Consider the following 23,847-nt stretch of genomic DNA (forward strand, 5'->3'; position numbering starts at 1 on the left):
CAGGCGTGAAATTTCACGTTTGTAAATCCGGTCCTGGGCTGCGCGGGACCGTCGGGCAGTTTAGAAGGAACGTTGGTCACATCCCATCTCAGTTTATGACGCCTTGTAATCTGTGCTGTCGTTTCCGCTGACCAGTTCCTCGCTTACGGAGGAACCAGCGTCCAGATTGGACGCACCGGGTCACGTCGTGCAGGTCTGCTCGACAGCCTGTTTTGTGTGGAATAAATGCCGCGTTTGAAATCCCCCTGTGTATTTCAGGGCTCGCCTGGCGTTCCTCAGCTACTTGGTGGTGGGTCTTTTGCTCGTGAGGCCCTCGACCCTCTGTGTGTGTTCCAGTCTCTTGTATTTCCAGAAGCGCGGCCCCCCCGCCCTTGGCCATCCCCCGGGCCGTCTCCCCTCCAAAGGCGCTGACTTGTATCGGGGCATGCCAGATGTCCGCTGCCTCGCCCAAGTGGAAGTTCTCCCCACTGGCAGCAATGTTCCCTTTAAGCAGCGGGACACGGAGTGCTCTGGAGCTCGCCTGCAGTCGGCTCAACGGCTTCAAATGGGAAAACCGTGCACGCGCAGTATTTGAAAAATTAAAGCTAGCATTGGTTGACAGGAGGGCATTGTGGCCAAGCCTGACCCTCTCCCTCCTCCTCCTCTCTCTCTCTCTCCTCGCCCATGCCCACTTTTGTGCGCCTTCTACACCACAATTGGGAAGGGGAAGTTTAGCTGCATTCTATTTCACTTCCTGGCCCAGGAACGCTGGGGCTAACTGCAGCATCCTTACCACTTCGGCGAATGAGATCACCTGGTTTACGGCAGACCAAACCTGGGCTCTTGTCTGGTGTGTACGGCCGAGCACCATCTGGGCAGCACATGTGTCAGCTGAGTCATCAGGGAAGCCAGATGTGTACCAGCCTCAATGCCCAAGTGTTAATGATAGAATCATACAGCGGAGGCCAGTCAGCCCATCGTGCCTGTGCCGGCTCTTTGGTAGAGCTGTCCAATTAGTCCCACTCCCCCCTGCTCTTTCCCCACAGCCCTGTGATTTTTCTCCCCTTCCAGTATTTATCCTTTTGAAAGTTACTATTGAATCTGCTTCCACCGCCCTTTCAGATCACAACAACTCGCTGCAAAAAAAAAAAAAAATCCCCTCATCTCCTGACTGGTTCTTTCACCAATTACCTTATATCTGTGTCCTCTGGTTACCGACCCTCCTGCCACTGGAAACAATTTCTGATTATTTACTCTATCAAAACCACACATGATTTTGAACACCTCTATTAAATCTCCCCTTCTTTGCTCTAAGGAGAAGAAGCCCAGCTTCTCTACTCTGTCTACATAACTGTGTAAAAAATAAATGATGCTTTCCATTCCCCCATCCCACCCCACCCCACCCAATCTTAAGCCGTGATAATCGTGACTGAGTTGCAAATCCAACAAGCGAGAGTCTAACCACCGCCCCTTGACATTCAATAGCATTACCATCGCCGAATCCCCCACCATCAATATCCTGGGGGGTCACCATTGACCAGAAACTTAACTGGACCTGCCACATAAATACTGTGGCAATAAGAGCAGGTCAGAGCCTAGGTATTCTGCAGTGAGTGTCTCACCTCCTGACTTCCCAAAGCCTTTCCACCATCTACAAAGCACAAGTAAAGAGTGTGATGGAATATTCTCCACTTGCCTGGATGGGTGCAGCTCCAACAACACTCAAGAAGCTCGACACCATCTAAGACACAACTGAAAGGAATAATTACAGTCCTAGCCCCTTTCGGGCTACCCCAGATCAGGCGTATTCCCCAGACGTTCACTTTCAACTAAAGTTAGAGGTAGCGAAATCCTAAAGACGCTTAATTGGGTCTAAAGGTCCGGACTATCTCTCCCTAAAGGAAAGGAACAGCCTGAAGATGTTACCGTCCTCCAGATAGCACTTTTAATAAGTTTAGCTAGACTGTAACGTCCCAGATATTATGAGGGTCCGGAAAACTCCCTCAGAATTCTGCAACTCCTCACCAAAGTGTACAGAGATTGAGTTCGCAAGTTTGATACAGAAGTACTATGTGAGACAATTCTAAAAATATAGATTTATTAAAGACCCGACATGTAGCTAACAGCTGGTGATTCAATCGCAACATTAACAGTTTCAAATACAAAAAGCTTTTACAATCTTATCGGAGATCCTTATTCTCAAATCTTAACTTCGTTACATTTTACATTTCTTAGTCTTATTCCAGGATAGCCACCAAAATCAAATACAAGTACCTTGATCCCCGAGATACAAAGAGTTGAAGACTTACAGAGCTTGCCTCTGAAGCCTGAGAATCGCTTTGCCCCTTCAAGCGAATCTGTCTTCCCATTTGAAAGTCCAATTTTTATAACCTTTCTCAGCGGTATATCCTTTGAAGTTTTCTGCTGATGTAAGCTAATTATCTCTAGTCATTTTTCTGTTGACCCCTTCTATTCTTACAGTTAGTTCAGCTGGCAGCATTAAGAATCGTGTCTACCTTTAGGTGTTCAAAGCTTATCATAAAAAAACGGTGTGGAGCTGGTGCATCTATTTGATGTCATTCTTACGAAGGTCTTCTGTTTGTATCTTTTGCATTTAGAACACCTCAGCTGGTTGCAGCATTGTCGTCTTAGTTACCTCAACTGGTTGTATTACAGACTCGTGTCTCCGTGTTTCATTTGATGTTATTTTTATGAAGGCATATGTTTCTTTAATTTTATGTGATTCTTTCCGAAGTGTTGGTTTAAGACACCTAAACAGGGTATAACATTGTGTTCTTTCCAAGGCTTCAGTTTTTCTGGAACCTCTAACCTACTGTTTCATTAAGGCTATTGTCTCAGTGTCAACAACTTATCTTATCTCAATATCCTGTATGCTGTTCACAGCTTTAGATTGTTGAGGCTTTTACATTTCCAAGCCCAGTTTGTCATGTTTCAATAAAGTCAAAATTCTTTCATAGGATGGTGTATTTTTCTGAATATGGCATATTCCTTCACACAGCAGCCTGCTTGATTCATGCCCCATCCACCACCTTAAACGTTCACTCCCTCCACCACCAGCGCACTGTGGCTGCAGTGTGTACCATCTACAAGATGCACTGCAGCAACTCGCCAAGGCTTCTTCGGCAGCACCTCCCAAACCCGCGACCTCTACTACCTAGAAGGACAAGGGTAGCAGGCACCGTGGGAACACCACCACTTCCAAGTTCCCTCCAAGTCACACACCATCCTGACTTGGAAATATACCGTCCGTTCCTTCATCGTCGTTGGATCAAAACCCTGGAACTCCCTCCCTAACAGCACTGTGGGAGTACCTTCACCTCATGGACTGCAGTGGTTCAAGAAGGCGGCTCACCACCACCTTCTCAAGGGCAACTACGGATGGGCAAAACATGCTGGCCTTGCCAGTGACGCCCACATCCCATAAACGAATAAAAAAAAAAGATTGCCTTAGGTTTGGAGTTTTGCTGGAATTGATATCAAGGTTGGCTTAATGCCTGCTGTTTATAGGTCGTCTAATGGTTGTTTGTGCCCCGTAGGTGCGCTAATTGTTTTGACTGCCCGAGCTGCATGCATACTCTCTCCACAAGAGCGACCAACGTCCCAGCGCCCCTCCCCGACGACCCAGCAAAGACCACAATGAAGAAGGCTTACTACCTGGCCTGCGGCTTCTGCCGCTGGACCTCCAGGGATGTCGGCATGGCGGACAAATCTGTGGGTAAGTAGAGTTGACTCAACTGGATGAGTGGCAAGGCCACAGTGGGATGAAACTAGACAAATGTGAGGTTATCCACTTCGGTGGCAAAAACAGGAAGACAGATTATTAACTGAATGGCAATAGATTGGGAGAAGGGGAAGTGCAACGAGACCTGGGTGTCCTTGTGCACCAGTCGCTGAAGGTAAGCATGCAGGTGCAGCAGGCGGTTAAGAAGGCAAATGGTATGTTGGCCTTCATAGCGAGAGGATTCTTGTACAGGAACAAGGATGTCTTGCAGTTGTACAGGGCCTTGGTGAGACCACCCCTTGAGTATTGTGTGCAGTTTTGGTCGTCTTATCTGAGGAAAGATGTTCTTGCCATGGAGGGAGTGCAGCGAAGATTCACCAGACTGATACCTGGGATGGCAGGAATGACGTATGAGGAGAGATTGGGTCGATTAGGCTTATATTCGCTAGAGTTTAGAAGAATGAGAGGGGATCTCATTGAAACGTATAAAATTCTAACAGGACTAGACAGACTAGATGCAGGAAGGCTGTTCCGAATGGCGGGGGAGTCCAGAACCAGGGGTCACAGTCTAAGGATAAGGGGTAAGCCATTTAGGACTGAGATGAGGAATTTCTTCACCCAGAGAGTGGTGAACCTGTGGAATTCTCTACCACAGAAGGCAGTTGAGGCCAATTCATTAAATATATTCAAGAAGGAGTTAGATATATTTCTTAAGGCTAAAGGTATCAAGGGATATGGGGAGAAAGCAGGGACAGGCTACTGAATTTGGATGATCAGCCATGATCTCATTGAATGGCGGAGCGGGCTCGAGGGGCCGAATGGCCTACTCCTGCTCCTATCTTCTATGTTTCGATGTAGACAGCTCTTTCGAAGAGCAGGCATGACGGGCCGAATGGCCTCCTCCTGTGCTGCAAGACTCTGTCGTATCTCCAAACGGAGAATCTGGAGGGGGAGCAGGAGGAATAATATCGGGCCCCTCCACTAACTGCGTTCATTACCTGCTGCCATTATTCTGCTCCGAGGACAAATTTGAACCCTGAATAGATTCTGGGATTCTCTACCTTTCCATCCTTCTCTCTTCCTTTAAAACTGACCTCCCTGACTAAGCTTTCTTGGTCCCTCCCTGGATGTGTCAACATCCATTTTCCACATGTCTTCATAGAATCATAGACATTTACGGCACAGAAGGAGGCCATTCGGCCCATCGTGTCTGTACCGGCCGTTAGAGGTATCCAGCCTAATCCCACTTTCCAGCTCTTGGTCCGTAGCCCTGTAGGTTACAGCACTTCAAGTGCATATCCAAGTACTTTTTAAATGTGATGAGGGTTTCTGCCTCTACCACCCTTTCAGGCAGTGAGTTCCAGACTCCCACCACCCTCTGGGTGAAAACATTTCTCCTCAACTCCCCTCTAATCCTTCTACCAATTACTTTAAATCTATGCCCCCTGGTTATTGACCCCTCTGCTAAGGGAAATAGGTCCTTCCTATCCACTCTATCCAGGCCCCTCATAACTTTATACACCTCAATTAAACCTCCCCTCGGCCTCCTCTGTTCCAAAGAAAACAACCCCAGCCTATCCAATCTTTCCTCATCGCTAAAGTTCTCTAAATTTCTCATCTGTGATGTGTCTTTGAGATGTTTTTACGCTTCATGTGCTACGTAAATGCAAAGTTGTTCCATAGGTATCATTGCTATTACTTTACACATTTTTAACCCGTTACTTTATACTTTAAAAAGAAAAGGAATTGCTGAGCCTGAGCCCAGTTAAGTGCAGCATCAGCGCTCTGCTCAGTCCCGAGTTCTGACATCCAGTCCCCGACCAGGACCACCGCCCTACCACCTCTGTAGCTTTGCTCTCTTACACCCGTACTGCAACCCGATCTGCACCCGGGCTTTGGAGTACACGATGGTTGCATTCTCGCGTCTGAGTTAGAAAGTCCCACTCCAGAGTCTTTAGCACAAAAAATCAAGGCTGACACTCCAGTGCAGTACCGAGGGAGTGCTGCACTGTCGGAGGTGCCGTCTTTTGGAGGAGCCATTAAACTGAGGCCGCATCTGCCCCCTCAGGTGGATGTAAAAGATCCCATGGCCACTATTTGAATAAGAGATGGGGAGTTCTCCCCGGTGTCCTGGCCAATATTTATCCTTCAAGCAACATCACAAACAGATTATCACATTGCTGTTTGTGGGATCTTGCTCTGCGCAAATTGGCTGCCGCGATTCCAACATTGTAACAGTGACGACACTTCAAAAGTACTTGATTGGCTGTAAAGCGCTTTGGGACGTCCTGAGGTTGTGAAAGGCGCTATAGAAATGCAAGTTCTTTCTGGAGGCTCGGCTTGATATGCTGCCCTCATTGGCCGCCTCCTCCTCTCCCACCCTTTCTGCGCATTTCTACATTTGTAACGTCTTGTGACGTGTGCTAATCGTGTTCCTTCTCTTTCAGCCAGCGGAGGGTGGCAAGAACCAGAGAACCTTCATACCCAGCGGGTGAGTGTCGTGGTCCGAACACACTGACAAATGAAAAATCACGTAGCGTTGCATTGGGTTTTTCCTGCCACCTCTTTCCTGAAGTTACCAGCTAATGCTGGGATACGGTCTCTTGTCTTTATTAGATGAGGCATAGAATACAAGAGCAGGGGGGTTATGCTTGAACTGTATAAAACACTAGTTAGGCCTCAGCTAGAGTACTGCGTGCAGTTCTGGTCATCACATTACAGGAAAGATGTGATTGCACTAGAGAGGGTGCAGAGGAGATTTACAAGGATGTTGCCAGGACTGGAGAATTTTAGCTATGAGGAAAGATTGGATAGGCTGGGGTGGTTTTCCTTGGAACAGAGGAGGTTGAGGAGAGATTTAATTCAGGTGTATAACTTTGAGGGGCCTCGATAGAGTGGATAGGAAGGACCTATTTCCCTTAGCAGAGCGGTCAGTAACCAGGGGGCACAGATTTAAAGTAATTGGTGGAAGGATTAGAGGGGAGTTGAGAACTTTTTTCACCCAGAGGGTGGTGGGGGTCTGGAACTCACTGCCTGAAATGGTGGTAGAGGCAGAAACCCTCATCACATTTAAAAAGTGCTTGGATATGCACTTGAAGTGCCGTAACCTGCAGGGCTACGGACCAAGAGCTGGAAAGTGAGATTAGGCTGGAGAGCTCTTTGTCGGCCGGCACGGTCACGATGGGCCGAATGGTCTCCTTCTGTGCCGTAAATTTCTATGATTCATGGTTATTGGCTGCACCCAAGAGCACGAGCCTAGTCACTAAGTATTCATCGAATCGTTAGAAAGTTACAGCACGGAAGGAGGCCATTCGGCCCGTCGTGTCCGCGCCGGCCAACAAAGAGCTCTCCAGCCTAATCCCACTTCCCAGCTCTTGGTCCGTAGCCCTGTAGGTTACAGCATCCCAAGTGCACATCCAAGTACTTTTTAAATGTGGTTAGGGTTTCTGCCTCTACCACCCTTTCAGGCAGTGAGTTCCAGACCCCCACCACCCTCTGGGTGAAGAAATTTCCCCTCAAATCCCCTCTAAACATTCCCCCAATTACTTTAAATCTGTGCCCCCTGGTTTTTGACCCCTCTGCTAAGGGAAATAGATTCTTTCTATCCACTTTATCTAGGCCCCTCATAATTTTATACACCTCAATAAGGTCTCCCCTGTTCCAAGGAAAACAAACCCAGCCTATCCTGTTTTTCTTCATAGCTAAGATTCTCTCACCCCGGCAACATCCTTGTAAATCTCCCCTGTACCCTCTCTAGTGCAATCACATCTTTCCTGTAATGTGGTGACCAGAACTGCACGCAGTACTCTAGCTGAGGCCTAACTAGTGTTTTATACAGTTGAAGCATAACCTCCCTGCTCTTGTATTCGATGCCACAGCTAATAAAGGCAAGCATTCTGTATGCCACCTTAACCACCTTATCTACCTGGCCTGATACCTTCAGGGATCTGTGGACATACACGCCAAGGTCCCTTGTTCCTCTACACTACTCAGTGTCCTACCATTTAATGTGTATTCCCTTTCCTTGTTAGCCCTCCCCAAATGCATTACCTCACACTTCTCCAGATTGAATTCCATTTGCCACTGTTCTGCCCACCTGACCAATTTATTGATATCTTCCTGCAGTCTACAGCTTCCTTCTTCAGTATCAACCATACAACCAATTTTAGTATCTGCAAACTTCTTAATCATACCCGCTATATTCAAGTCTAGATCATTGATATATACCACAAAAAGCAAGGGACCTAGTACTGAGCCCTGCGGAACCCCACTGGAAACAGCCTTCCAGTCACAAAAACACCCATCAACCATTACCCTCTGCTTCCCGTCTCCGAGCCAGTTTTGAATCCAACATGACATTTTGCCCTGGATCCCATGGGCTTTTAACTTTGTGACCAGTCTGCCATGTGGAACCTTATCAAAAGCCTTGCTAACGTCCATATGCGCTACATCAAACGCACTACCCTCATCTACCCTCCTTGTTACCACCTCAAAAAAAATTCAGTCAAGTTTGTCGGACACGACCTTCCCTTAACAAATCCATGCTGACTATCCTTGATTGTCAGACTCTTCAACCAAGGATATGGTGGGCGGAAGGGGCACCAAAGCCCAGCTGGATACTGTCCTCACCCTTTCCAACAGGAATCACTGGATAGCAATCTGGAGCGCTGGCTAATTTTACTTGCCCCACCCCCCACCTATCCCGGGGTAACTGAGGTGAATTGTAGCATCGACTCTAAAACGCGGATCAGCTGACTGCACACAGCCTGAGGATTGACCCTGAGACCTTGTGGTCTGCGTTCTTCAGCCCCACCGTACTTGCTGCCTTGACCAGCTGAGCCACTGGGAGAGCTAGCGTCGGTTTAATTTTATCATTCGGTCTCCTGATATGCCCAGTGGGTCTTGTGCAGTGGAACTTACTGAATGCCCTGCTTCCTTACCGCATCAAACATATGTCAAGCCTTCTCGTATGGTAGACTGGGAGTCGGAACTCTGGAAAAAGCCCAATGTTGTTTGAAAATTTGTCCTGTGGATGTGGGTGTCGCCGGCATTTATTCCCCGTATGAAGAATGACGTATGAGGAGAGATTGGGCCGATTGGGCTTATATTCACTGGAGTTTAGAAGAATGAGAGGGGATCTCATTGAAACTTATAAAATTCTAACAGGACTAGACAGACTAGATGCAGGAAGGATGTTTCCGATGGTCGGGGAGTCCAGAATCAGGGGTCACAGTCTAAGAATAAGGGGTAAGCCATTTACGACAGAGATGAGGAGGAATTTCTTCACCCAGAGAGAGGTGAACCTGTGGAATTCTCTACCACAGAAGGCAGTTGAGGCCAATTCATTAAATATATTCAAGAAGGAGTTAGATATATTTCTTAAGGCTAAAGGGATCAAGGGATATGGGGAGAAAGCAGGGACCGGGTACTGAATTTGGATGATCAGCCGTGATCGCATTGAATGGCGGAGCAGGCTCGAGGGGCCGAATGGCCTACTCCTGCCTTCTGTGTTTCTATGTCCTAGTTGCCCTGAGGTGGTGCTGGAGCACCACCTTGAACCGCTGGTGGCGGTTTTGATACAACTCTGTGTCTTGCTCGGCCACTTCAGAGGGCCGTTGAGTCAGCCATGTTGGCGTGGGACTGGAGTCACGTATAGGCCCAGACCGGGTGAGGACCCTAAAGGCGCGTTAGTGAACCAGCTGAGTTTTCTGACAATCTGACTGCTTCGTGGCCAGATTTTTATTTCCAGATTTTTTAAAACTGAATTCCAGATTCTCAAAGTGCCTTGGTGGGATTTGAACTGGCATTCTCTGGCTTAACATAACCACTGCAGCAATGTGTACTAGTACATGAAGCAAGAATGATCAAAGAGTTTAGTTGCAAAGTTCTTATTAACTAGTGTTTTGTAATAGAAACATAGAAGATAGGAGCAGGAGTAGGCCATTCGGCCCCTCGAGCCTGTTCTGCCATTCAGTGAGATCATGGCTGATCATCCAAACTCAGTACCCTGTCCCTGCCTTCTCCCCATATCTCTTGATCCCTTTAGCCTTAAGAAATATATCTAACTCCTTCTTGAATATATTTAATGAATTGGCCTCAACTGCCTTCTGTGGTAGAGAATTCCACAGGTTCACCACTCTCTGGGTGAAGAAATTCCTCCTCATCTCAGTCCTAAATGGCTTACCCCTTATCCTTAGACTGTGACCCCTGGTTCTGGACTCCCCGACCATCGGGAACATCCTTCCTGCATCTAGTCTGTCCAGTCCTGTTAGAATTTTATAAGTTTCAATGAGATCCCCTCTCGTTCTTCTAAACTCCAGCGAGTATAAGCCCAATCGACCCAATCTCTCCTCATACGTCATTCCTGCCATCCCAGGTATCAGTCTGGTGAATCTTCGCTGCACTCTCTCCATGGCAAGAACACCCTTCCTCAGATAAGGCGACCAAAACTGCACACAATACTCAAGATGTGGTCTCACCAAGGCCCTGTACAACTGCAGCAAGACATCCTTGCTCCTGTACACGAACTAAGATCAGACTGGGGTTGTTTTCGTGATACAGCAAATGAGTTATCTGCAAATTCTTCATTTGTTTCAACATTCAGTTCTGACTGGGAATTTGAGTTGGAGGTACGGGGAGTTAAAATGCTGTAAGTGAAAGGTTCTAAGCTGTGTTTATTTATCCACCTCCCTCAACAGATCAATAAATTGCTGGAGTATTATCACCAACTGGCGCAGAGAGAGAAGATTGAACGCGATCGGAAGAAGCTGGTTAGACGCAGAAACTACATGCCACTTGCCTTTTCTGTGAGTTCTCTGCTAAGGAATCCTGCATGTTTGCTGAATTGGCGAAGGAAACGGGAAGGGCAGCATTGGCACCTATGACCTTTGGCCTTGACTGCATTAATCTCCCTGTCTGCATCAGGAGGTGCTGGACTTGGACATAGCGCTCGACTCTGAGCTGAGCTTTCTTCCCGCGGCTCCTCTGCTTACCGGGCAGACCGCCCTCTGTCCCCCTCCCCCGCAGCCCACAATCTCCAGTGTGTGCCTCTATCGCCTCGAGGCTTGGCTTCTCCAAGTCACTCTCCGCCCTACACATTATAACTCATTCAAAACGCTGTAGTCTGTGTCTTTACCCGCACAAAGTCCTGCTCTTCCTTCAGCTCTGCTTAACTCCGGCACAGATACATTGGGCCCAATGGCCTCCTTCTGTGCCGTAAGCATCTATGATTCTATGACTCGATCCCCGTGCCCCAGCGAGGTAACTTCAGGATCCTCATCCTCGCTTACAAATCCTTCCCACAAAGTGTAGTAGGAATCTGGAACTCTCTTCCCCCAAAAGCTGTGGAGCAATTGAAATTTTCAAGACTGAGATTGATGCATTTTTGTTAGGTAAGGGTATCGAGGCATGTGGGTCAAAGGAGGGTAAATGAAGTTGAGGAATAGATCAACCATGATCGAATTGAATGTCAGAACAGGCTTGATGGGCTGAATGGCCTCCTCCTGTTCCTTGGGTTTGCCTGACCCTATCCTCGCAATCTCCTGGCTATATGTGTTGGCTACTCCTTGTTCCCCGCTGCTCCCCCTTTGGTGGGCATTCCTTCAGCCTCGACTCTCCATCTACCTTGCTAACTCGCTCCCTGCTTTCAGAGGCTGACTGAGAAGTCTCCAGTCCTCCTCCAACCTTTTCAGTTTCCCCTTTGCAAGAAATCTGCCGTGGAAAGGCAAGTGGTGAAATGACTCTGTAATGCAGTAATACCACAACACGGTGACTGTTTTCTGTTCTGTAACCTCCTACGGTTCTATGATGTGATGTGCAAAATACTAAACTGTTGGGGTGTGCCACCCCATTTTCCTTCCCTTTTAAGGAGCATTTTTGTTGATCACAATCAGCCTTAAGGTAACGGCTGAGGAGCAGTCATATCAGATAAGAAAAGAACTGCATTAAATCATTTTCCACCCAATTTCATCACCGCACAAGGCATGTGCATTCTGAAAAGGGCCAGCTACCACAAGAATAATGGGGCTAACGGAAGTATGGAAGGCCATTTAGGGCTGAGATGAGGAGGAATTTCTTCACTGAGGGTTGTGAATCTTGGAATTCTCTACCCCAAAGGATGCTCAGTCGTTGAGTATATTCAAGGCTGAGATCACTAGATTTTTGGACTCTAGGGGAATCGAGGGATATGGGGATCGAGCGGGAAAGTGGAGTTGAGGTCGAAGATCAGCCGTGATCTTATATGTTATCTCCAGTTCACAGCCCAGCACCAGAACGATGGGTCACGCGCCCTCCGTCTATGCTGTAAAGACTGATTCGGTGAACACTTCATTGATGGCGGTACTGTCGTCGATATGGAGCCCCTCTACCAAGAGTCATGAGCTGAGGGAGGGATGCAACACTGACGAATGAACCAATGCCCCATTAAAGCTATCCAGTGTCGGCATCAAGTGCTCGCTCCGCAGGTGTTATTCAGCCCCTCGAGCCTGTTCCGGCATTGCATCCTGGAATCCTGTAGCACATAAGGAGGCCATTCGACCCATCGTGCCTCTGCCGTCTCTCTGAAAGAGCTGTCCACTTTCCCTGTAACCTTTTAATTAATTTTTTTTTAAATGTTGGTGTAAAAAGTCTTTGAAACCTTTTGGAAAACTTTGCTAAACTTTACCTATATCAAAAAAAAAAAGCCAGCGGGCGGATGAGAATTTTGTTTACGCACCGAGTTATGATCAAGAACGCGCTGCCTGAAAGGGCGGTGGAAGCAGATTCAATAGTAACTTTTAAAAAGGGATTGGATAAATACTTGAAAAGGAAAAAATTTGCAGGGCTACGGGGAAAGAGCAGGGGGGAGTGGGACTAATTGGAGAGCTCTTTCAAAGAGCCGGCACAGGCACGATGGGCTGAATGGTGGCCTCCTGTGCGGGCATGGTAGCATAGTGGTTATGTTACTGGACTAGTAATCCAGAGGCCTGGACTAGTGATCCGGAGACGCGAGTTCAAATCCCTACCACGGCAGCTGGCGAATTGAAATTCAGTTAATTAAATAAATCTGGAATGTAAAGCTAGGGACCATGAAACTACCGGATTGTCGTAAAAACCCACAGAAGGAGGCCATTCGGTCCATGGTGTCTGTGCCTGATCCCACTTTCCAGCTCTTGGTCCGTAGCCCTGTAGGTTACGGCACTTCAAGTGCATATCCAAGTACTTTTTAAATGTGATGAGGGTTTCTGCCTCTCCCACCCTTTCAGGCAGTGAGTTCCAGACCCCCACCACCCTCTGGGGGGAAAAAAGTTCTCCTCAACTCCCCTCTAATCCTTCTACCAATTACTTTAAATCCATGCACCCTGGTTATTGACCTCTGCTAAGGGAAATAGGTCCTTCCTATCCACTCTATCTAGGCCCCTCATAATTTTATACACCTCACCCCAGCCTCTCCAATCTTTCCTCATAGCTTGTTTAGGTCGCACATGTTAATTGCACTGTCTTAACTGCTGATTGATTTTGTTTTTTTGTCTCGCTATTGCTGCCGCTCGGGGTGTGCAGACGCACACTATACATGTGGTGGTGAGTTAGTTACTGCATTCAGTTACCCGCTGTTGCTGTCTGTCTCGTACATCGGGAATCCAAGTTGACACTGTCGGGCTTTTTACTAGGGTCAGCGATGGTTCAAGAGGCGGGGATGCCCTTGGCTTAAACTTGGGGAAGAAGGTTGAACTGATGACAAGCTCGGTCAAGCTTTAGAAATTTACCGCCTTCATCAAGCAGGAGTGCTGCAGGGAGGATGGGGGAGGTGGCAATGTTTCCCTTTAATTTTTTTTTGGGTGCGCGGCCCCTTTAAGGTGCTGTGGGGCCCATTCAGAATACCGCGCATGCGCGGTTTTTCCCACTTAAAAACCAGTGAGCCGGCTGCGCGGGGGCTGCAGAGCGCCGCGCGGCCGCACAGCTTACAGTGCACTTTGGTGGGAGGGAGAGATTTGCAATATTTTGCAACTCAAGTTTTTAGGACTGTTAGCCTTTATAAATTATTATGGATTTGGGATTGTCTAAATTTTTATTGGTGTGGCATTGAAATAGACTTTGGTCATCAGCTTTACCAATCTGTAGTTTCTTTGTATGTATGTTTGTGTATATATAACATGCATGTAATCAACGTGTGTGTGTATATAATGTGCATGTGTATGCAATCTGTTATATGCATGTGTGTTTATAATCGATACGTGCATCCAATGGTACATGTAATCAATATGTATGTATATTTTAATAAGGAAGTGTCTGTGAATGCATGTCAGAGCTCACTTAATGTCTTGGTAATCAATACGCTGGTGTAAAATCATACTGATGCTAATTTGCCTGCTGTGCTGTTAAGTACAATGAGCGTAAAAAATTGCTGTAGCGAGTCCATTTGAACCGCGGGAGATTCCCACTGGGATAATTTTAGATTTTGCCCTTTCAAACTCAAATTGTGCTCGTGATAATATCCTTTGATCAGTGTTCCCTGAGAGCTGCGCTTTGACCTGCGCGGCCTGTTGCTTTTACTGTGCAGTCCCTTTAAATTTCTGCACATAACCTCTGGATTATTGCCCGAGCCACGTGCAAAATTGGCATAGAAGCGGACGGATCGGGAGAATTAACACGTGGCTAAAGAGCTGGTGTGGGAAAGAAGGGTTACTTTTCATGGGACACTGGCACCAGTTCTGGGACAGGAAGGAGCTGTACCGATGGGACGTACTCCACCTGAACCGCGAAGGGACCCGTGTCCTAGCGGAAAGGGTAAATAGGGAAGTGGCAAAGGCTTTAGACTAGTAAGATGGGGGGAGGGATCTACAAGAAACATAACCAGCCTAAATATAAACAAAACAGGAAGAGAGCGCATAGGAAAGAATAAAGTAAGGGAGGACATTCATGGCAAGGGAATAAATAGTGTTATAGAACAGAAGTCTAAAAAGATGGTTAAACATAAAGTGAGAGGAAATCCTATTAAAAATGAGTTAAACTGTCTGTACAGCAATGCACACAGTGTCCGTAATAAAACAGGGGAGCTGGAGGCAATCATAACGTTGGTAGGAACCAGACATAATGGGGATTACTGAGACACGGTTACAGAAAAATCAGGATTGGTAATTAAACATTGCAGGGTATAACATATTTAGAAAAGATAGGGAGGGGAAAAGGGGAGGTGGAGTAGCTGTATTTATTAGGGATAACATAATGGCAGTAGAAAAAATTGATGCCGAAATCAGCAAGACAAAAATAGAATCCATATGGATAGACATAAAAGATAATCTAGGATTAATCACACTAATAGGCGTAGTCTACAGATCACCTAATAGTGGAAGGGAGGTGGAGGAAGAAATATGCAGACAAATTAGGGAAATGAGTAAAAAACATAGAATAATAATTATGGGAGATTTCAACTACCCCGATATTAATTGGACAGAAGAGGAAGGTAAAGGGGAGAAGGGAATGCAGTTTCTACAATGTGTACAGGACTCCTTTCTAACCCAATATGTAAAAAGCCCAACAGGGGAGGATTTGCTATTGGATCTAGTAATGGGGAATGAACCAGAGTAGATAAGAAAGTAAAGGTAGGGGAACATCTAGGCAATAGTGACCATAATATAATACGCTTTAAGATGATAATTGAGAAGGACATAAGTATGACGAAAACCAGATTAATAGATTGGAGAAAAGCTGATTTTAAGGGGCTGAGAATAGAACTTAGGAAAAAAAAGGGCAACAATATTAGCAAACAATGATGTAGAACAGCAATGGGAAACATTTAAAACTGTGTTCAACAGAGTGCAGGAAAAATATATTCTGCTAAAAGGAGAGAACAAACTAAACAATAATGAGACTCCATGGATGAATAAAGCCATAAGGGAACAATTGAGGGTAAGGAAAGAGGCATACATTAAGTACACATGAGTGCATGATAAGAGAGAATATGAAAAGATTAGATGAGAAGCCAAAAAAACAATTGGGGAGGCAAAGAGGAACTATGAAATGAAGTTGTCAAGGAACATAAAACAAAATAGTAAAATATTTTATAGGCACATCAATAAAAAAAGGAAGGTTGGGATGGGAATAGGGTCATTAAGGGATTGTCAGAATAATACCGCAGGTAACAATAGAGAGATGGCAGAATATTGAATAATTATTTTGCTTCAGTATTTACCAGGGAGATAGACAGGTGGACATGACATTGGATGATGAGAGTAATGAGATAAGTGCATTTAAAAAAAGGGGATATAAAATAAATTAATCAAACTCAAGAGGATGGTCTGGATGGATTGCATCCACACATTTTAAAAGAATCTAGAGAAGAAATATCGGAGGCATTACTACACATATTTAATAATTCATTAGAAAAAGGTGTACTGCCAGAGGACTGGCGGATAGTTAACATCATACCGATATTTAAGAAGGGAGATAAAACATGTCCAAGGAATTATAGACCAGTCAGCTTAACATCGGTGGTAGGAAAAATAATGGAATCCTTACTAAAGGAGAAAATAGAAGAACATCTAGAAACCAAAAATGTAATGGCCCGTATTTTCCGATCGCAGGCCTTCCACGGGCGGAGGCCTGCGATCTGGAAAAATCTGCGTCCTTACCTGAGGGCTCCCGGGAGGCGCACAATTCCGATGCTGGGCCTCTCCAAACTGCCGGTGTGCAGGTAGTTCGCAGCGTCCCTGGGACCACGTGGGCCATGGGGAGCCAATCAAAGAAGGGAATCTCCCTTCATACATTTGACAGGAAGACCTGTCAAATATATGAATGGAGATCACCCCCAAAACATAGTACAGGAAACTCGTCGGTGCCGGTTTATCAAAAAGTCCGGATTACAGAGAGGTATAGTAAAAGGTACGAGAGCTCCGTACACAGCAACAAATCCAGGCTTCCCTGTTGCTTAGCAACAGGTGCAGGAACCCCGGCCACAAGATCCAGGCGTCCCTGTTGCTTAGCAACAGGTGCAGGAACCCTGGTTACACGGCCACAGATCCAGGAACGGCCACTAATATGAAGTAAAACTTACCTGAACCTACTCCTGAATTTTGCCGGTTAACAGAGATTTCCGGTTGTTTAGGTGCCAGTAAATCGAGAGGTTCCTGTAAAACTTTAAATAAATTTTTTTTTAAATCACATTTTTAAAATGACTTGAAAGTACAATAAATTAACTATTTTAAAGAAAACTTTAAATTTTTCAAAAAAATAATTGAAGTTTTTTACAGGGCTAAAAAGAAACTTTAAAAAAAAGTATTTTTAAATGATAAATCAGTGGAAATTAAAAAAAAAAAAAAAAAAATTTAAAACTTTTTTTAAACTCTTATCCTGGTAAAAGCAGGCCTTACGCCTGCTTTTACCAGGCACAAGAATTGTAAGGGTTTTCTGTGGGTGGAGGGTCTCCAAAAAGCGGAACTCTCCGCTCCCAGAGGCCCTTCTCCCGGGCAGCCGGAGGATCTGTCGAGAGCTTTCTTGACAGATCGGAAATGCTGGTTTCCAGCGTATGCGCAGTGCACGCCTGAAACCGGCATTTCCAATGTCCCTACGGGTGGGTACACAGCCCGTACACATCCGTAGGAATCTGAATATCCGGCCCAATAATGAATAGTTAACATGAATTTCAAAAGGGTAAGTCTTGTTTGACCAACCTTATTGAATTTTTTGAAGAGGTAACAGAGAGAGTAGACAAGGGTAATGCAGTAGATGTAATTTATCTAGATTTTCAAAAGACCTTTGATAAGGTATCCCATAATAGACTGATGAACAAGGTCAGAGAATGCGGAGTCAGGGGACAAGTAGCAGAATGGATTGCTGGCTGGCTTCAGGACAGAAAGCAGAGAGTCGGAGTAAAGGGTAGCTATTCACAGTGGCAGAAGGTGGGTAGTGGTGTTCCACAAGGATCAGTGCTGGGACCACTGCTGTTCACAATTTACATTAACGATTTAGACTTTGGAATCAAAAATACAATTTCTAAATTTGCGGATGACACCAAATTGGGGGGGATAGTCAATACTGAGGAGGACTGCAACAAATTACAAGAGGACATTAATAAACTTGAAGAATGGACAAATAATTGGCAAATGAAGTTCAACACAGATAAATGTGAGGTATTATATTTTGGTAGGAAGAATAGGGAGCTCACTTATCACTTGGAAGGTGCGAGTCTAGGCGGGGTAAAGGAACAAAGGGATCTCGGAGTACAAATACACAAATCACTAAAAGTAGCAACACAGGTTAACAAGGCCATAAAAAAAGTAAACCAAGCACTAGGGTTTATTTCTAGAGGGAGAGAATTGAAAAGTGGGGAAGTTATGCTAAACCTGTATCGAATCTTGGTTAGACCACACTTGGAGCGCTGCGTACAGTTCTGGTGGCCATATTATAAAAAGGATATAGAGGCACTGGAGAGGGTGCAGAGAAGATTTACAAGGATGATACCAGAAATGCGAGGGTATACATATCAGGAAAGGATGAACAGGCTGGGTCTCTTTTTGCTTGAATAAAGAAGGCTGAGGGGTGACCTAATAGAGGTCTTTAAAATTATGAAAGGTTTTGATAGAGTGGATACAGAGAATGTTTCCACTTGTGGGGAAGAGCATAACTAGAGGCCATCAATATAAGATAGTCACCGAGAAATCCAATAGGGAATTCAGGAGAAACTTCTTTCCCCAGAGAGTGATGAGAATGTGGAACTCGCTGCCACAGGGAGTGGTTGAGGCGAATAGTATCGATGCATTTAAGGGGAGGCTGGACAAGCATATGAGGGAGAAGGGAATAGAGGGTTATGGTGGTCGAGTTAGATGAGGAAAGACGGGAGGAGGCTCGAGTGGAGCATAAACACCAGCATGGACTGGTTGGGCCGAATGGCCTGTTTCTGTGCCGTATATCCAATGTAATACTGTGGAAAAGCCGGTGAATGGACTGTGTGGGACCTTTTAGATTACCGCTCAGCCGCGCGCACCTCAGTGGGAGCACTGCCTTTGATATTGTCCGAAATACTCTGCCCAAGTGTTCAAATAGCTCAAAATACCCGTGGGCTATAACCGTGGCTTAGAAGGGCAGAATCTGTCGTCGTATTGCTGGTTACTTCGCTCTGCTTGAGTGGACACAGTTTGACCATTTCACACACCTTCTGTTAACGCTTTACTTGATGACAGTGTGTATAAATCTTATTAATCAAGTTGGTCATTAACTGTTCCAGAGTTCCATGTCGTAACCTTACAAGTAACGATAGCATCGTGGTTATGTTACTGGATTGGTAATCCAGCCTGGACTAATCCGGAAAATTCAAATCGCACCACGGCAGCTGGGGAATTTAAATTCAGTTAATTAATAAATCTGGAATAAAATGCTAATTTGCGTAATGGTGACCATGGAACTGCCCATCCAGTTCACTAATGCCCTTCCTTTAGGGAAGGAAACCTGCTGTCCTTACCCGGTCTGTCCTTTGTGACGCCAGGCTCACCACCACCTTCTCGAGGAATGGGCAATAAATGCTGGTCTTGCCAGCGACGCCCACATACCGTGAATGAATTAAAAAATAAGCTCAGAGATGCCCTGTGTGATTTCGTTGCATTTTATTTCAGGACAAGTACGGCCTAGGCACAAGACTGCAGCGGCAGCGATCTGGAGCCCCTATCATCGCCCTTTCTGGGTCGACGTAAGTATATTGCTGGACGTGGTGTAGCTGCTGAGACGGGGGCCCGCTCCGCGCGTTCTCGCTGCAGAAACGGCCGGCTCTTCGGGCCGTGGGCCGAGGTACGCTGGTGGCGAGGTGTTTGATTCTGCAGACAGCTTGCCACTAGCGCAAGGTACAGCCCAGGTTCGCTCCTTGGCCCGCGCTGACTGGGATCTTCGCAGCCAGGAAAGCAGCAGGAGGCTGAAGTTGGCCCCAAAGCCCTTTGGCAAGGATCCTGCGGGGGCCAGGAGAGAGGTGGGGGGCGGGGGGGGGTTAAAAAGCACCTTGGTTCTTGCTTCTGGCCACTATCCAGTGACTCCTCCTGTACAGGGTATGGACAAGTGAGGACGTATCGGGGCTGGCTGTGATGCCCCCATGATCAAATACAGGAAACTCTTTGGTATCCGGCACCGACGGGACCGGCGTGTTGCCGGTTGATCAAAAATTCCGGATGACGGAGAGGGTTATCTACCAAGGCTATTTTTAACAAAGAAAAATAAAAAATTCAAGAAATGTGCAGTATACAGTAATTGGGTACTCACCTACAGAATGTTGTGTTAACTGGATGGTGGAAGATGCTTGATTAAGTACAGTACTGCCAGTTGAGGGTCATGCAATGCAATGACTATCAGCAGCGTGGGAGACACACAGTACCCCTGTAAAATGGCGGATAGAAGAGACTGCCGGCAGCGCGGGAGAGTCAGACTCCTGTTATTGAGGCGTTCCGACTTCCGACAGCGCCAAGAAGCCGAGTAGTGGCAGTTTGGAGAACTACCCCCACTGACTAACTCGGCCACCGCGGGAGACTCGGACTCGGCAACATTGCCGGTTATTGAGGTGTTGTTTTCAGAGTGCGAATTTTGCCGGGTAATAGAGAATTCCGGATATTTAGGTGCCGTTTAAACGAGAGTTTCCTGTAAGTACTTTGAGTGTAGTCACTTGTAATGCAGAAACTGCAGCAGCCAATTTGCACACAGCAAGCTCTCGTAAATAGCAATGTGATAATGACCAGATAATCTGCTCTTTAGTGATGTTGGTTGAGGAATAAATATTGGCCAGGACACTGGGGATAACTCCCCTGCTCTTCTTCGAAATAGTGCCGTGGGATCTTTTATATCCACCTGAGAGCGCAGACGGGGCCTCGGTTTAACGTCTCATCCGAAAGACGGCACCTCCGACAGTGCGGCACTCCCACAGCACTGCACTGGGAATGTCGGCATGGATTTTTGTGCTCAAGTCCCCGCAGTGGGTCTTGACTCGGAGGCGAGGGTGCTGCCCACCGAGCCACGGCTGACCACTTGGGGCAATTACTCAAGGGCGCCGGTGAAAATAACGACCCTAAATCTCCATAGAAAGGAGACCTTTCGGCCCCGTCGTGGCCCTTCGGCGAGCGCAGAGCCTTCGGCAGAGGAGGGAGTTAAAATTTGGCCCCGCGGCTGACTGGGTTTCTTGCTCCTCATCCTGTTTTCCAGGCTGAAAGAAGCCGATGACCACAAGGAGATCAAGATCGAGCTTGCCCAGCCGTTGGAGGAAGTGGAGCCGCTTCCAGAGGATTACTACACCAGAGCCCTGAACCTGACAGAGGGTAAAAACCAAGCCAAGTTGGGACACATGCACTACGTACTAAACATGGAATTCAATAATAATCTGGCTGATTGTATAACTAACTTTAATGCAAGTACATTATTATTCCTTCTGATGGAATAATGTTGACTTCACTGATAGCATCTTTGCAGACAGATGTTTGTGGTACAATAATCCGGCCAAAATCAAATGATGATCCCACATGATAGTAATCCGTGCACATTGACTTTCCTCCCCCCCCCCTCCCCCCTCGCTGTCTTGCTGCGTAAGTGCATTGCCAGATGTGGTAGTGAGCCAATCAGACTAGACTGGTCCAGGTTCAGTCCCCTGTGTTTGGTGAGTTGGCTGATGATCCCTTGCATGTGGGCGGAGGCGTTGTAGTTCTTGGTGTCCTGGGGCTAGGGAAATGGAGGGGAAGGGGTGAGGCAAGAAATCAGTCAGCCCACGATTGCTGCTAGAAGGTGGCCGTTTTTTTTGACGTTGGCCCAGACTGTTTTTTTTGATGCTCTCCAGCACGGGGTCTCAGTCTGCTGACGGGAGCAGTCACTTGGGTGAAGTATCGGTGGGCTGCCGATGACTTTTCAGTTAAACACTGGCAACAGTCGGTGCCTTGAGGGAAATAACTCTTCGTTATCTACATTGTGTCCCAGGCCAGCCCAGCGTCCTTGCCATCGCTTTGATCCGCAGTCGCTTGTCTTTGTCGGTGAATGCAGCAGTCAGCGTGTGCACAGCAACAGGTCCCACAATCGGCAGAGAGGCGAATGACCTTAAACATCCACTCCCTCCACCACCGGCGCACCGTGGCTGCAGTGTGTACCATCTACCACCTTAAACATCCACTCCCTTCACCACCGGCGCACCGTGGTCGCAGTGTGTACCATCCACCACCTTAAACATCCACTCCCTCCACCACCGGCGCACCGTGGCTGCAGTGTGTACCATCTACCACCTTAAACATCCACTCCCTTCACCACCGGCGCACCGTGGTCGCAGTGTGTACCATCCACCACCTTAAACATCCACTCCCTCCACCACCGGCGCACCGTGGCTGCAGTGTGTACCATCTACCACCTTAAACATCCACTCCCTTCACCACCGGCGCACCGTGGCTGCAGTGTGCACCATCTACAAGATGCACTGCAGCAACTCGCCAAGGCTTCTTTGACAGCACCTCCCAAACCCGTGCCCTCTACCACCTAGAAGGACAAGGACAGCAGGAACATGGGAACACCACCACCTCCAAGTCACACACCATCCCGACTTGGAAGTATATCGGCCATTCCTTCATCGTCGCTGGGTCAAAATCCTGGAACTCCCTCCCTAACAGCACTGTGGGAGTACCTTCACCACACGGACTGCAGCGGTTCAAGAAGGCGGCTCACCACCACCTTCTCAAGGGCAACTAGGGATGGGCAATAAATGCTGGCCTTGCCAGCGACGCCCACATCCCAGGAATGTGCTGTTGGTTGTGAGAGAGCCCTGCTCCTCAGTTAATCCCATGGGATCTTTAACCTCCAACCGGGAGAGCACCAGAACAGGCAGACAGGGGAGCCTCAGTTGTCCCAAGGCTAGCGGCTGACAATACAGCACTCTCGCACAGTACTGCACTGCAGTGCCAGCCTGGATTATGTGCTCGAGTCCTGAAGAGGGGCTTGAACCCACAACCGTCTGACTCCGGCCAGAGGGCTGCACTGAGCCACGGCTGACACTTGAGATGGGAAGAGAGCTACATTTTAGAAAATAGTTCTCTTGTTATATGTGGTGTAGCAGTGTGCTGAAATCTTACCCAGCAGGAGCAGGCTGTAATGCTGGTGAATGTTGCAGTGGGGGTGGATCTATAGTCAATATTTTGTTCCCATGCTGGCAGGTGTTGGTGATGCTTTACGGTGCAAGAGCTGAGGGTCAAAGAGCAACTTGTCTGGGCTTTTTGTATCTCGCCTTCACCCCCGTGGAGGGGCGGTTCCGCAGGCACCATGTGGCTTTTCACCACCTCCACCAGGCACCTTCTATCCTGCGCGAGCCTGGACTGGACAGTGAGTGAAGCATCACCTTGACCATGAGGCATCACCTGTCTGATCTTGCCCTTGCCCAGTGTGGACACAGCGCAGAGCAAGGTTCCCTCTGTCAGTCCCGCGTGGCCCGGGACCGCCTTTTCCAATGCATGCGTGAAACTTAAAGGGGCCGCACACTCCAAAAAATAAAAAAATCGGGCCGCAGTCTGATCCTGATCCTTGTCCAGTGTGGACACACCGCGGCGTCTCATCCTGCCCTCGCCCAGCGCACACCCACTTGCACTTTCGCCCACACCCCCCAAGGGTAGTGATCGAGAGTGAAGCACTACTCGCTTCCCAATCCAGTCTTGCTGAGCCCAGTCCCTGCACCAACTCTGCACAATCTGGCAATCAAAACCTGGCGACTCAGAGGTTCAGTACCTGCGCTTCTTTACCAGCTGGGCTGATGGATCAGCATCGCAGATGCTATGTGAATTCTTTATGATAAATTGGTGGGTTAAAATGGCCAAAGGAAAGCTATCTTCAGCCTGATCTCAGACAGGATGAACGGCCTCTGACCCAGTGCCTATTAAGTAACGAGTGAATGAAGGGGGTTGGTGTATTCCCCCCACCCCCCCCCCCAGTTTGTGGAATAATCTGTCTCTTTGTTTTGATCCCTGCAGTGACCACCCTTCACCAGCGACTGTTGCAGCCCGACTTTCAACCAATCTGTGCTTCCCAGTTGCACCCAAAGCACAAGCACCTCCTGATAAAGCGCTCGCTGCGTTGCCGGGTAGGTCTGGGGGGGTTGTGGGGGGCAGGGTTTGCCTATTAAGAAGCAGGGGGCGCATATGTAAGCATTTTGAAGAACATAA

The 23,847-nt window shown here is 47.3% G+C and overlaps 1 protein-coding gene across 2 annotated transcripts in view; it reads left to right on the forward strand.

Moving 5' to 3' along the window:
* The window catches only part of dctn4 (dynactin 4), a 59,837-nt gene that overhangs the window by 11,249 nt on the left and 24,741 nt on the right, over positions 1-23,847 (forward strand). Inside the window, exons 3-9 of one of the 2 annotated variants that reach the window (XM_085996011.1) lie at positions 3,537-3,715; positions 6,169-6,212; positions 10,420-10,527; positions 13,259-13,279; positions 19,306-19,379; positions 20,870-20,982; positions 23,656-23,765. In XM_085996011.1, the coding sequence (XP_085852137.1) occupies positions 3,537-3,715; positions 6,169-6,212; positions 10,420-10,527; positions 13,259-13,279; positions 19,306-19,379; positions 20,870-20,982; positions 23,656-23,765 (649 nt within the window). The remainder of the gene's footprint in view (positions 1-3,536; positions 3,716-6,168; positions 6,213-10,419; positions 10,528-13,258; positions 13,280-19,305; positions 19,380-20,869; positions 20,983-23,655; positions 23,766-23,847) is intronic. The other variant, XM_085996012.1, reaches the window with a different exon arrangement.

The sequence above is a fragment of the Somniosus microcephalus genome, chromosome 8 (genome assembly GCF_052327205.1).
Source record: "Somniosus microcephalus isolate GS21.2 chromosome 8, FLI_Smic_1.0, whole genome shotgun sequence".
NCBI lineage: Eukaryota > Metazoa > Chordata > Chondrichthyes > Squaliformes > Somniosidae > Somniosus > Somniosus microcephalus.